The 11,966-nt window shown below is 64.6% G+C and overlaps 1 protein-coding gene across 2 annotated transcripts in view; it reads right to left on the reverse strand.

Annotated features, from left to right (window-relative positions):
* BGN (biglycan) overlaps positions 1 to 11,864 on the reverse strand; it is a 13,872-nt gene extending 2,008 nt beyond the window's left edge. Inside the window, exons 1-8 of one of the 2 annotated variants that reach the window (XM_040467494.1) lie at positions 11,717 to 11,864; positions 5,033 to 5,161; positions 2,748 to 2,999; positions 2,469 to 2,581; positions 1,913 to 2,126; positions 1,258 to 1,368; positions 942 to 1,035; positions 718 to 856 (exon numbers count right to left, since the gene is read on the reverse strand). In XM_040467494.1, coding sequence (XP_040323428.1) covers positions 718 to 856; positions 942 to 1,035; positions 1,258 to 1,368; positions 1,913 to 2,126; positions 2,469 to 2,581; positions 2,748 to 2,997 — 921 coding nt within the window. In that variant the 5' untranslated portion in view covers positions 2,998 to 2,999; positions 5,033 to 5,161; positions 11,717 to 11,864. The remainder of the gene's footprint in view (positions 1 to 717; positions 857 to 941; positions 1,036 to 1,257; positions 1,369 to 1,912; positions 2,127 to 2,468; positions 2,582 to 2,747; positions 3,000 to 5,032; positions 5,162 to 11,716) is intronic. The other variant, XM_040467493.1, reaches the window with a different exon arrangement.
* Positions 11,865 to 11,966: the final 102 nt, after the last annotated feature.

An 11,966-nucleotide genomic window follows, 5' to 3' on the forward strand; every position in this document is an offset into this window, starting at 1 on the left:
GGTGCTCAGGCTGGAGCAGCGCCCTCTAGAGGCAGAGAGGACACCGGCCGCTAGAGGGCGCGCTGAGCCGGGCCTGGGCCTCGCCCCGGCAGCTTCCGGGCTGCTCCGCCCTCCCCCGCCCTCCCCGGATGCAGAGCTTGTCCCGACTTGGCTCTGACCGGACAGCCTGTAGAAATGGCAGGTCTCCTAGCTAAGGAAGAGACTGGAAGCCAAGCCAGGACCGGAGTGGTGGTGGTGGTGGTGGGGGGGGGGGGATCCTGAGAACCCCAGGCAAGACCCTGCACCCCCTCATCAGCCTACTTCCTGCCCCGAGCTGGACCCGTCCGTCTCACCACAAATCTGTGCACCTCCAGTGCGCACACTGTTCCCTGACCTCCCCGGCTCTGCCGTGCCTTTCTGGTGTCCCGCCCACCTAGGAGACGTTCAGCGGCAATGTCTAGCAGGCCGGCTCCTGCTCATCCCTCACACCCTCTCTCCACCCATGACCCGCCTTCCTTGCCAGCCCCGGGGGAGTCCCCGCTTGCCTTCCCTACTTCCTCAGCACAGCTCGCTGGCACTGAGGGAGGGATCCTTGTGATGGCTTCTTTCCAGATGCGGAGGCAGAGGCAGAGAGAGCAGGAGTAGCTGCCCAGACCACACAGCTGGCCGGCCGCACGGCAAGGTCCCGCGCCACTCTGTGTTACAGCCCCCGGCATGGGGGCTCCCCCCAGCTCTCACCTGGAGGAGCTTGAGGTCCGGAAGGCCAGAAGGCACCCTGGACAGCTTGTTATTGTCCAAGTGCAGCTCCCGCAGGGTGGGCAGAAAACTTAGGCTCCCGTTCTCGATCATGCGGATCTGGTTGTGGCCCAGGCCCAACCTGCGAAGGGCACATGACATGTACCGAGACGCTGGGGGAGAAAAGAGCAGTGGGGCAGGGCACCCCACGGGGACCCGCAGCCCACCTGTACAGCTTGGAGTAGCGGAGCAGGTCCTCCAGCTCGATGGCCTGGATTTTGTTGTGGTCCAGATGGAGTTCGTTCAGGGTCTCGGGGAGGTCTGCCAGGAAAAGAGGGTGCTCTGAGTTGAATGCGGGAGGGGAGGCCATGTGTGCGGGCTGGGTCTGTATGTGCGGGGGGGGGGGGGCGCAGATGGGAACAGAGGGCTACCAAAGCCCTCCCTGAGTTGACTGGTGGCTCCAGATGTCCCCGGATTCCCCCATCTGTGCCCATCTGTGCCATGGAGGCTGGACAGCATGGGGGAAAAGGTCTGTCTTCCTACCTTTGGGGATGCCCGTGAGCTTGGCCTCAGAGATGCGCAGGTAGTTGAGCTTCAGGCCATCGAAGGCTCCAGGCTCAAAGCCACTGTTCTCCAGGGGGTTCCCGCCCATCTCTAGGAGAGACGCCCCCCACTCAGCCCTGACGCCAGAGCCGGGTGGCTGCGCGCACAGCCCCAGGTCCTGACTTGGGCTGGCCTGATGGGTCCTGCTCCCCCATCTACCCCTGAAAGCAGCTCCAGTGATTTACTGGGCTAATTGCAAACTCCGGGCTGTTCAAGACCATCAGCTCCCAAGGGCGTTGGCCCAGGCATTGGCCTCAGGGGGTAAGGGGAGCAGGAGGAAAAGGAGGGGAGCCAGAGATCAAGGTGGGGCTCCACCGCAGCCCACTCAGCTCCTCTGGCCTGGCCTCTGGTGGCCCCTGGCTGGCTGGCTGGCTGCACTAGCCCTTTCCCTTCCCTCCCTCTACGGTCCCCGGGTCTCTCTTCATCTCGCCTTGGCAGCTCTGGGGCATGTCCCCAGACAAGCTTCCAGAATGTCCTGTGAGGCCCACCAGGCTTGTCCATGGCACCCAGCCCCTCCGGCTGCAAGAGGCCCCTCTCCCTGAGCCTTTCCTGCTGGCCACAGGGTGACAACTGACACAGGCCGTGCCACACTCACCGATGCAGTTCATGTTGCGCAGCCCGCTAAACACGCCCTTTGGCACCTTGCGGATGCGGTTGTCATGGATGCGGAGCTCCACCAGGGAGCTGGGCAGGTTGGGAGGGATCTCCACCAGGTGGTTCTTGGAGATATAGAGCTTCTGCAGCTTCCGCAGGGGGCTGAAGGCCTTCTCGTGGATCTTGGAGATCTTGTTGTTCACCAGGACAAGAGCCTGGGGCAGGGGGGCGTGGGAAGTAAAGGCACAAGCTCCCCGCCCTGCCCTCACCTCTTCCTCCCTCCCGTGCCGCCCGAGCTGGTGATCGGTGGGGCTGCCAGTGAGGCCTCGAGGCGGAGCGATTCTGCCCCGTGCTTACAGCCGCAGACATCCGCACATGTGACCCGTGACCTGGGGCGCTCCCACCAAGCCCGCCTCCAGACTTCTCGCAGGACTCTGTGGGTCCCCAGTCCCCTCTCGCACCCGACACATACGTGTGCACACCCACAAGCACCCAACTCCTCAGCTGCACACTGCCCACCTCCTCGCAGTGCCTCAGAAGGGCCAGGGTGGGCTTACGTAAAGGTGCTGGAGGCCCTTGAAGTCATCCTTGCGGAGCTCGGAGATGTCATTGTTCTGCAGGTCCAGAAGCGTTGTGTCGGGAGAGATCTCCTTGGGCACAGATTTCAGACCTGGGGGCCGGGGCCGCGGTCATCAGCGTGAGCCCCAGCCCCAGCCCCAGCCCCGACTCCACCCTTTCACGCCCATCCCACGGGACACACACGTGTCTCCTTGGTAGGGCGCTCAGGCCGGGCCTGCACCTTCATGCACCCGTCCCACCCTGGGCCCGGGACTGACCCAGGTCGGAGCACTGAACGACCCGCAGGTGGCAGTGGCAGCCAAAAGGACACATGGCGCTGAAGGTGGGCGTGAGGGAGTCCAGGTCCGGGACACCTGAAGTCGTCTCGGCACCTGAAGCCTCCTCATCATTCAGCATGGGCAGCCCGTCGTCCAGGGTGAAGTCCCAGAAGCCCTTCTGCTCAAACGGCAGGGCCTGGCTCAGGGCCAGCAGGGATGCGAGGAGCCACAGGGGCCACATGGTGGGCATGCCTGGGAGGCCGGGGTGAGGAGGGGCTGTCAGGAGGGCCCAGCCACCACTGGTCCCTGCCCTCGGGGCCCCCTCCTGGCAAACCTCCAAATACCAGGGGCTGAGCTTTTGCATGTGATGGCACCGCGTTCGCCATCCCTCGCTGCGGACGGCCAGACCCCAGGGTGGGAGTGGCAGGGAAGGAGGCGGCAGAGGGAGGGGGTGCGGGCAGGCGGGAGACACCTCCCTCTGCTCCCCTCTGATCGCAGGCAGGCCTGGGGGGGTTCATGGGCAGTGCATCGCCTTGCCAGTTAGCGAGCCTGCAGCACTAACCCCCTCCTCTGCTGTCTTCCACGCACCACTGAGTCAGCTGCCAGCCTGCCGGGGGGGGGGGGGGGCGGGGGTTCCGGGAGGCTAGTGGAGCGAGTAGAGGAGGCAGAGAGGGAAGGGCAACCATTTGCCCCCTACAGGCTTTGAAGACTTTGGATTTGAATGTACTGCTGTGGCCACGGCCAATCCCGCATGCTCAGGGCAATGTGGGCGCAGTCGGGATGGAGTTAGACCACCATGAGTCACTTCCTTTCCTGCCTCAGCTCCCCCTTGCAGCACGTCCACATTTTTCAAAGAAAGTCAAGAGGCCAAGAGGCCAGGCTGGGCACGCTGGGCTGACACCTGGGCTAGCCCCGGAAGGCCGTGTGGAGAAAGAAAGGAGCGTCCTCCCTGGCAGGGGCGAAACCGCTGAGGTGGAGGGGGTGCGGCCCCCCCCCCCATTGCTCCCTGGGGCCCCAGCACCCTCTCCTGGCCCACAAGACTTCCCCTGGCTTGGCCTGCAGAGCCCCAGGGCTCCCACATCTGCTCCTGCCTTCCTTCTGCCTGTGGCCCAGCCCCCTGGAGAGGCCACCAGAGGGGAGCAGGCTGCCGCTGGGTGGCAGGCAGGATCAGGCTTGTCTGAAGGCTCCCCCAGGCCAGGCAGCGGGGTGGGCGTGAGGGGGAGGCTGCCCTCTGCCCGAACCTGCCCCCAGGTGCCCATATTTACCCCCCTCCTCCCCTCTCCCATCCAGAAGTTCCTGTACAGGAAAAGGCCGGGGCCCCTGCCTCTCCCGCCGTCCTCACCAATTCGGATTTCCCGGGAAAGTCCCAGCCGGGCTCATTTGCCCCATTCATGAAACAGGCATGTGTGCCTGCCCTGCTTCCCTCCCAGGCTCCGGTGACTGAGGCTGCCCTGGGCGCATCTGTGGGCAGTGAGCCTGGCTGGCTTCCAGGGGCTTCCTGTAGCCCCCATTGGGCCCCACCCCCGGGAGTCCCTCCTTCACTTCGGGCCCACTTTGGATGGGGGCGGGGCTGTCAGGGGCTTCAGTGGGTCTGGGTGACCCCTAAGCCCAACTGCTGGCTGCAAATGTGGAAGGAGTCCTCGGGGAGCGGAGCCCGCATCCTCTAGGCCGGCACCTTGTGCGCAGTGTGGCCCTGGCCGCCGCTTCCCTGGGCCAGCCCGGGCCCCTGCAGGCTCCCCTGGGCTCCTCCCACCGGCAGGCCAGGGGCCACCTCCAGGTCTGGGCACAACTGCTCTGAGCCTCGGCTTTCTATCCATCCCAGCCTCGCCAACCCCTTCCACACTCCTCAGGCCAGCCCCGAGGGGGTCATAGAGCGTGCCCTGGCTCCCGCCATCCCCGAGGACAGAGTGGGAGTGAAGCGTGCCACCTTTCTGGCTGCCAGGGCTGCGGTGTGCTTGTCAGGCACAGGTCACAGACCCAGGACGTGGTTCAGTGGACTCAGCTGGAGAGTCAGCCCCGGAGCACCCGCAGCAGGTCCCAACAGCCCTCCTGAGGGCTGGCCCCCAGTGATGAGCTCAGAGAAGCTGCCTGCCTGTCCCAGGTCACACAGCAGAGTGAGGATCCCCCATGTCGGGAGAGGACCCCGTCTCCCCGGCTCCTTTGGGCCTCAAGATCCCACGATCACGCCCCAGGTCCTGCCAGCCCCGGGCTGGCCGAGCAGGACCCAGGGGGAGCCCCCAGAGGGTCATGGGGCCGAGTAGGCAGAAGGCCCTGTGCTTGCCTACCTGGACGGTGTGTCCCTCCTTCTTCCCCCTGATTCTGCAACCTCCGGGACACAGCAGGGTAGGCCGAGGCCTCGAGTGCCTGCTGCCGCTGCTTGGGGCCCTTGTCTGGGAGCCAGTGGATGCCCAGGGCTGGGAGGAGGGGGAGTGGTAGGAGAGAACAGGAAGGGGAGAACGGAGGCAGGAGAGCAAGATGGAATGGGAGAGAGGGAGGAGACTGTTCCCCTCTTGCCCGGCACCTCTGCCAAAGCTGCTACCTCACGGGGGGATGAGTCAGGGCTGGAACGCCCAGTGGGAGCCTTGGAAGGCTTTGGGATCCACGGTCCACCTGGACAGGTGGGGGTGGCTGGGGTGGTCGGGCCGGGTCCAGGGGCGGCTGTGAGGCAAAGTGGGCAGAAACAGGCCTCTTCTGGCCTGCGGGGGCTGAGAAGGGCTGGGGGTCTCCCCAGGGAGCCTCTGTCCTCCCGTGGCTGCCCCCCGCCCGCAGGGTAGAGGACAGGCAGGCGCTGGGAAGGCCCACCGGGGTGGGACTGGCCACCCAGGCTCCAAGTGGGCTCGTAGGACCCGTCCTGGGGCAATGGGGACTCTAGAGGAGATGAATCAGCTCAAACCAGCCGTGCTTGACATGGCTGCATCTGGGGGCCACAGAGAGGCCGAGGGAGGGGCCCTGGGCTCCAGCGCAGGCTCACTCTTGGTGGGGGAGGGACCGAGGCCGAGGGTTTGGAGGTCCCACAGCAGGGCCCCGCGATAGAGGCAGAGGATGAGGTTTGGCCGGTTCTCCCCCGCCCCCACTCTTGGCCCGGCCCAGGCAGTGGACAGGCCGGCGGGGTGGGGGCTGGGCAGGCTTCCCAGCAGAGCCTCATTTCCACTCCCGGAGCTGGCACAAGACTCGGCGGGTAGAACTGCACAGGGAGCAGGGGGCCGGCCGGCCGGTGAACCCGAGGGGGTGTCCCCAAGGACTTCGGGGAGGGCCTTGAGCCCCATCGCGGTGTGCTTGGAGCTCGCCGGACCCCGCCCCTCAGGGCCAAGGAAAGAAGTGGTAATGGCGGTGAGGCCTCCGGCCCGGTGCCCACAGGTGTGAGCAAGGGAAAAGGCCGGGCTTCCCGGAGGCTGTGCCGCCAAACCAATAGGGCCTTCCTTGTCTAGCCCTCCGAAAGCCAGCACAGTCCTCGGAGCGCGACCGTTCCAGGTCAGCGCCAAACAAGACGCGTTGGCGGCCTCTGAGAACATGGGGGTGCCGTGCCAGGCATTCAGGGCAGGCCAAGGGCGGCGGGAGCAGGACTTAAGGTCTGGCATGCCCTGGGAGCTTGCTTGCAGATGCGTGGCCCGCAGCTGCCAAGTCCTAGACGCCGGGCACTGTCCCGAGGCCTCAGCCCGGGGTGTCTGGCCCCACCGAGCAACCCGACCTGAACTCCGGTGTGCGTGCCACCGTCTCCCTAGCCCTGCCCCATCCCTAGGACTACGTGGATGGGGACGGGTGGGAGGGAGACAGGCTGAGCAGAGGGTCCCCCGGCCCCCCCCCCCCCCCCCCACCGCCCCTCTCCGTCCACCAAAGCCCTCAGGGCCCAGCTTCAAACAACAGGCCAGGGGCAGGGGCGTTGTCCACAACCGTATTGCGCAGGTGGGCACGGTGCGCAGGCTGACGCCCAGCTGCCCCTCGCTGCCCTCCCAGGCCCCAGCCTGCCACCCCCGACAGCATCTCATCTACACTTGGGTGCCAGCTATGGGTCTGTCGAAGCCTGCACGTGCACGCGTATGCAGGGGTGACTGCGTGAGCGGCTGGTGGCTGGAGAGGGGAGGGGCGGGCCCTGAGCCCCACCCCATCTGTGTCCGCACCCCGGGCCACGCTGGGCCCTCCGCTATCGCCCCCGCATGCCCTCTAGGCTACAGCGCGAGCTGCTCCTTCCTGCCATGGCCCCAGCACTGCTGGTGTGACTGGACAGAGCTGGGTCCTGTGCTCTGTCAGCCTTCAGGTACGGATTTGACCTGGATGTGGGGGTTGGAGGCCCCAGGGAGCCAGCCGGGAGCCAACCTATTGGCTGTGTGCAGAGCGCTGGTACCGGGGAGGTGGTGGGGTGGCCGGTGCCGGCTAGGCCGGACCTCTCTCCCCACAGCGTCCAGGAGAGCCATCCACGCCTCTCCCACCCTGCCAGGAAACCTCTGGAAAACAGGAGAGTCAAACTGTTGGCCAGGAGTCAGGCAGCAGATGACCCAAGCCAGCTGGGGATCCTGAGTTTCCCGGTCCTTTCACACCTGGGCTGTGTATCCTTCCTCCTTCTCCCACTCACAAGGAATCCTGAGCCCCTGCTCACCACGTTCTAGAATCTTCGGGGAAGAGGGAGGATGTTATTACCTGCCAGAGGCGGGGCAGGGGGCCCAAATGATTTCTTAACGGCCCTCCCAATGACCAAAAGAAGAAAGCGAGGCTTGAATAGGTAAACGGGGGCTCAGACTTTGCCCCACACTCTTGCCCAAGGCTACACGATAAGGAAATGGTGGAACTGGGACTCCACTCTCTGCCTACCTGCGCCTGTGTCTGGCCCCACCCTCTGTCATTGCAGACTTTGCCACAGGTCCCAAAGCCACAAGACCCTATGTTCTTTGTGCTGTGGGGGGGGGGGGGGCAGACCAGCCTCTGGGGCCCTGGGAAAGACTCCTTGGCAGCTCCCTCACCTAGGCTGGGAGGTGATGCCATTGGAAAGCAGGGCCCTGCTCTGTGGGTCCTTTGCCCCCTTGCTTGCATCATGAATCTTCTGGCAACGTGATGCCTCTCTCTGACTGCCAATATCAGGAGCTCCCCACTGGCGGTGGGGCCATACGCCCCTCCTTGGCCCCAACACACCCACCTGCTTGTGCTGGCTACGGGCCTGCAGGGATGTCACACGGAAAAGGCATCCAGCCCCCTGGTCACCAGGCCAGGAAACTGCCCCGGAGCATTTTAGGTCCTAGCAGCCCCCAGACCCCACAGCGAGATGTTCTCAGCCCGGCTCCCAGAGCATGGCGCCCTGCCTGCCTTGCTCCCCACCTGAGCCAGGCCAAGACAAGGGGGTTTGGCCCCACTTTATGGGTAGGAGAGTGGCCAGGCACCTGCGAGTGAGGCCCTTGCCTTCCTGGGCCCGGGGTTTTCTGCATCCCCTTCCCTGCATCAGGTTCCCTGCTCTCTGCCAGGGGCTCTGGAAGACGGAAGGGCCTGACCACGGGGCGGGCCAGCTAGCCTCAACGGGCCTCAGGCCCGGGGGGACAGGACTGAGCAGACACCCACCCCGTTCCTCCAGCCGAGCCCCCTCTGCCTGCTCCCTATCGGCTCCCTCTAAGGTGGGATTTACAGAAGGTGTTCTGTGGGTGACCAAAGTGTGGGTCCCAGTGTCTCGGCAGAAGACGACAGGAGGGAGGGGAGGGGCACTGACTGCCCCAGGTGCCAGCTGACAGGAGGGGCCAGAGCTGCCAGGACCCCGGCTTCGGCGGGAGCCTTTGCTTACCCCCCTCCCCCCTTCCCCGGCTCATAGGAGGATGCCCTGGGAGAGCGACCATCATCCCCAGCCCCTCAATTTGAGCGAAGCCCTGGGCAGGTATGTCCCCTCCCACCAGTGGGGCCCACGGGTGTGGAAGGAGGCAGCTCTGGGCAGAGAACAAGCTCTGTCACTCTTGGGTGACAGATGGGAAGGGTGTGGTGGGTGGGGATGTGAAGACTTCTCTCACAATTAGGGGTGTTGGAAGGTGTGCAAGGAAGGTGAGGGAAGGGCCCTGAGGTCATGCAGGACAAAGGACCCAGTGGCTCAGCAGATGAGGCCCCGGAGCTGCAGCCGGGACTATCTGCGGGGTCATGGTGGACACGCCTGGGCCATTGCCTGTGCCTGTGTGCTCCAAGGAAATCCGGGGAGACCGCCCCTCTCTCGTGCCACGGCTGTGTCCCCAGGCAACTGAGAAGTGACTGCTGGAACAGTCCCGGACCGTGTGGTGTCTGCGGGGCTTCTCCCAGGAGGGGAAGAGGGACGGGGTCCAGGAAGGAGGGGGGCTGGGAGAGATGGGAGGGCCTTGTTGGAAGGCTCTGCCTCCTTCTGGGGGCTTGGCACAGCCCGGGAAGGGACGCTCTGGGGCCTTTCAAAGGCCCCTTTCCCTCCTGTCCTTCCTCGTTTGCGCTCCTCCAGTGGGCCAGGGCCACTGGTAGGGCTGGGGAGAAATTTGGTCACAGGGGCCGGCAGGCCAGGTTTCTGGGCTTCTGAAATAAGGCTGCACAGAACCGCCACCAGCCCGGCAGCGAAAAAGCTGGGCTTCAGGCTCCCCATCTACTAAACGGGGACTCCGGACCCTGCTTCAGAGCAGGGCACGAAAGCGGTGGGTGGTTAATGCCCACTGTGCCCTGGGTCCTTGGGGCTTAAAGGTGGGCCAGGGAGCAAACGGGTGGGCCGGGCCCACCGGGGCGGCACTCCGCAGCGGCTCCTTGGCTCCTAGTCTGCTCTCGCTGTCCGGCGTGGTGCCGTCCTTTCAACATCCCCCCTGCCCCCCCAGTCCTGCCCTCAAAGGCTAACCATGATGTCCCGTGGGCCAGACGTGGGCAGCCTGCACACTCTCTCAGGGCAGCTGCGTGTCGCCAGGAGGCGCTCACGTGCGTGTTCGCAGCTGCGCCTATGCACTCTCACTCCCCGCTGACCTTTGCCCCTGGATGCAGATCCCCAGGAACCTTCCTTCTTGGCATCCAGGGAGCCCCGAGCATCTCCCGCTTGTCTCAATGCCAATCAGTCCCTGCAGGGTGGAGACTTGGCAGGCCAGCGAGTGGGGGAGGACACGGATGCAGGAGCACGCTGAGGACAGGACTGGCCCGTATCTGCAGCCAGAGTGGCCCTTAGTGAACACTGTTCCGCCACAGTCTCTCTGACCTGAGCAAGGTCTACCCTACCCGCCCCAACCCATGACCCTGGCCTGGAGTACTCTGGGCCTCCTGCTCCACTCAGCAGAACCAACCAGTGCCGAGGCCCCAGCCACACCCACGGAGCAGTGAGGGGCTGCTCCCATTCCCCAACCTTCCATGGCACTCGGTGGCACATACAGAGAGCTCCATTCTCCTTTGCTCTTCTTTTAAGTCGCTTGGCAGGCCCCTCAGCATGCCCGCCATCTTGGGAGCTTGCAGGACAGGGGCCAGTGGCCCTGTCACCTCTGACTCCAATCCCCAGGAGGTGCAGTTGGCCACAGGCTGTCATTATCAATGCCCCAATGACTTTGAGGCTTCCTTGGGTGGTATGGGGTCAATAGCCAGGGTTTGTCAGTCAGGAGCCCTGAGTCCTGGCCCCAGCTTTGCACCTGACTTGCTGTGCAATTGTTGGTAGGTTCCTGCCCGTCTCTGGGATTCATTTGCCCCCTTTGTATGATGGATGGAGTGGGAGTGAGACCAGCAGGAACCGCTCGGCCCCTCCCAGAGAACTTTGGGGGTAACCTTGCACTACACTTTTGATTCTGACCTGAGGCTCTCTCTCCATTCCAGAGTTGCCCCATGCACCCGTGGTGGGGGGGGGGTGCTGCTTCTGGGGGACAAGGCAATTGGTCAGAGAGCTCTTGAACCTCACTGATCCTTAAAGGCACCCATCCTGGGGAGCACCTGGGGGGCTCAGTCGGTTAAGCGTCCAACTTGATTTCGGCTCAGGTCATGATCTCACGGTTCGTGGGTTCGAGCCCCATGTTGGGCTCTGGGGTAATAGTGTGGAGCCTGCTTGGGGTTCTGTGTCACCCTCTCCCTCTGTCCCTCCCCTGCTAATGCTCTCTGTCACAAATAAGTAAATAGAACATTTTTTAAAAAGGCACCCATCCTGGCACAATGGTCTCCTAGTTTGGAAGTAGGCCTGTGGCCTCACTTCTCCCCAGGGTCCCCAGAAGCCACGCGAGGCCCAAAGCCAGGCCTGCCTAGGGTAACACGGCACGGTTGCCTGAGTTTCTCTCTGCCCACAGCCCCGCATTCTGAGTCTCAGTCCAAGGGGGTTCTGGGGACACACAGAGCCGAGCCATCCGGGCAGCCCCACCCAGGGCCCCCGGGGGCCAGGGCCCTGTGGACCTCCACCTCAGCCAGGAGGACGTAGAGGAAGGGAATTAGCCTGTGGGTAAGGGAGAAATACCTGGGCAGGCAGCCTGGGAAACCAAGTCTGTGAGCCCACACCAGGGACAGTGGGGACTGTTCCCTAGCACTGAGCCCTCCCACCCATGTTCCCAGTGTGGAGGCACAGAGCAGGAGTGCGGGGCACGCTCGGGACTTGGGACCGGCGGTGAAGGAAGAGCTGCTGGCCGAGCTGGGATGCCAGCCACCCAGCCATGCCCCGAGCGATGCTCTGTGGGGCCAGTCACGGGGAAGGACCCGAGAGGGAGACAGGGAGGGCAGATATGGAGTGCAGCTGAGTGAGGTCAGAGGGGAGAGGAAAGGGGGGCGGGGAAAAAATGCAAAAAGGGACAAGCACTAAGGGGGCCGCAGGGGTGCGGGCCAGGAGCCCGCAGCAGCGCTGGCGGGAATCTGGGGATCACAGACAGCCTGGGAGTGGGAGAGGGGGGCGAGGGGGCAGCAGGGACAAGGGTGGGGATGCGGATGGCGGGGGCATTTTGAGGATGGCGAGGGCACAGTGGAACCAGGGATGAGACAAGGAGGGCAGCTCAAGGCCGGCGTGGGGACACAGTGGGGACAGTGTGGGGCTGGTGTGGGGGCCCTACCTGGGAAGGGCAAGCGGCCGGGCACAGGCTGGCTGGTTGGCAGGCTTGGGTGTCAGGCAGTCAGTGTGTCTGTCCGTCTCCGTCGGGCCCTCCGAGAGCAGCTGCTCACTCCTGGGCAGTTTGTGGAGAGAGGGAGACAGAGGCGGTGGGAGGGAGGCTAAAGGCTGGGCGGGCTGGCCGACAGGGAGGGGACGGCGGGAGGGGGCGGGGAGGGAGGAAAAGAGGGAGGGGGCTGGTGGGGCGGAGAGGG

The sequence above is a fragment of the Herpailurus yagouaroundi genome, unplaced genomic scaffold (assembly GCF_014898765.1).
Source record: "Herpailurus yagouaroundi ecotype Mexico unplaced genomic scaffold, PumYag 67493, whole genome shotgun sequence".
NCBI lineage: Eukaryota > Metazoa > Chordata > Mammalia > Carnivora > Felidae > Herpailurus > Herpailurus yagouaroundi.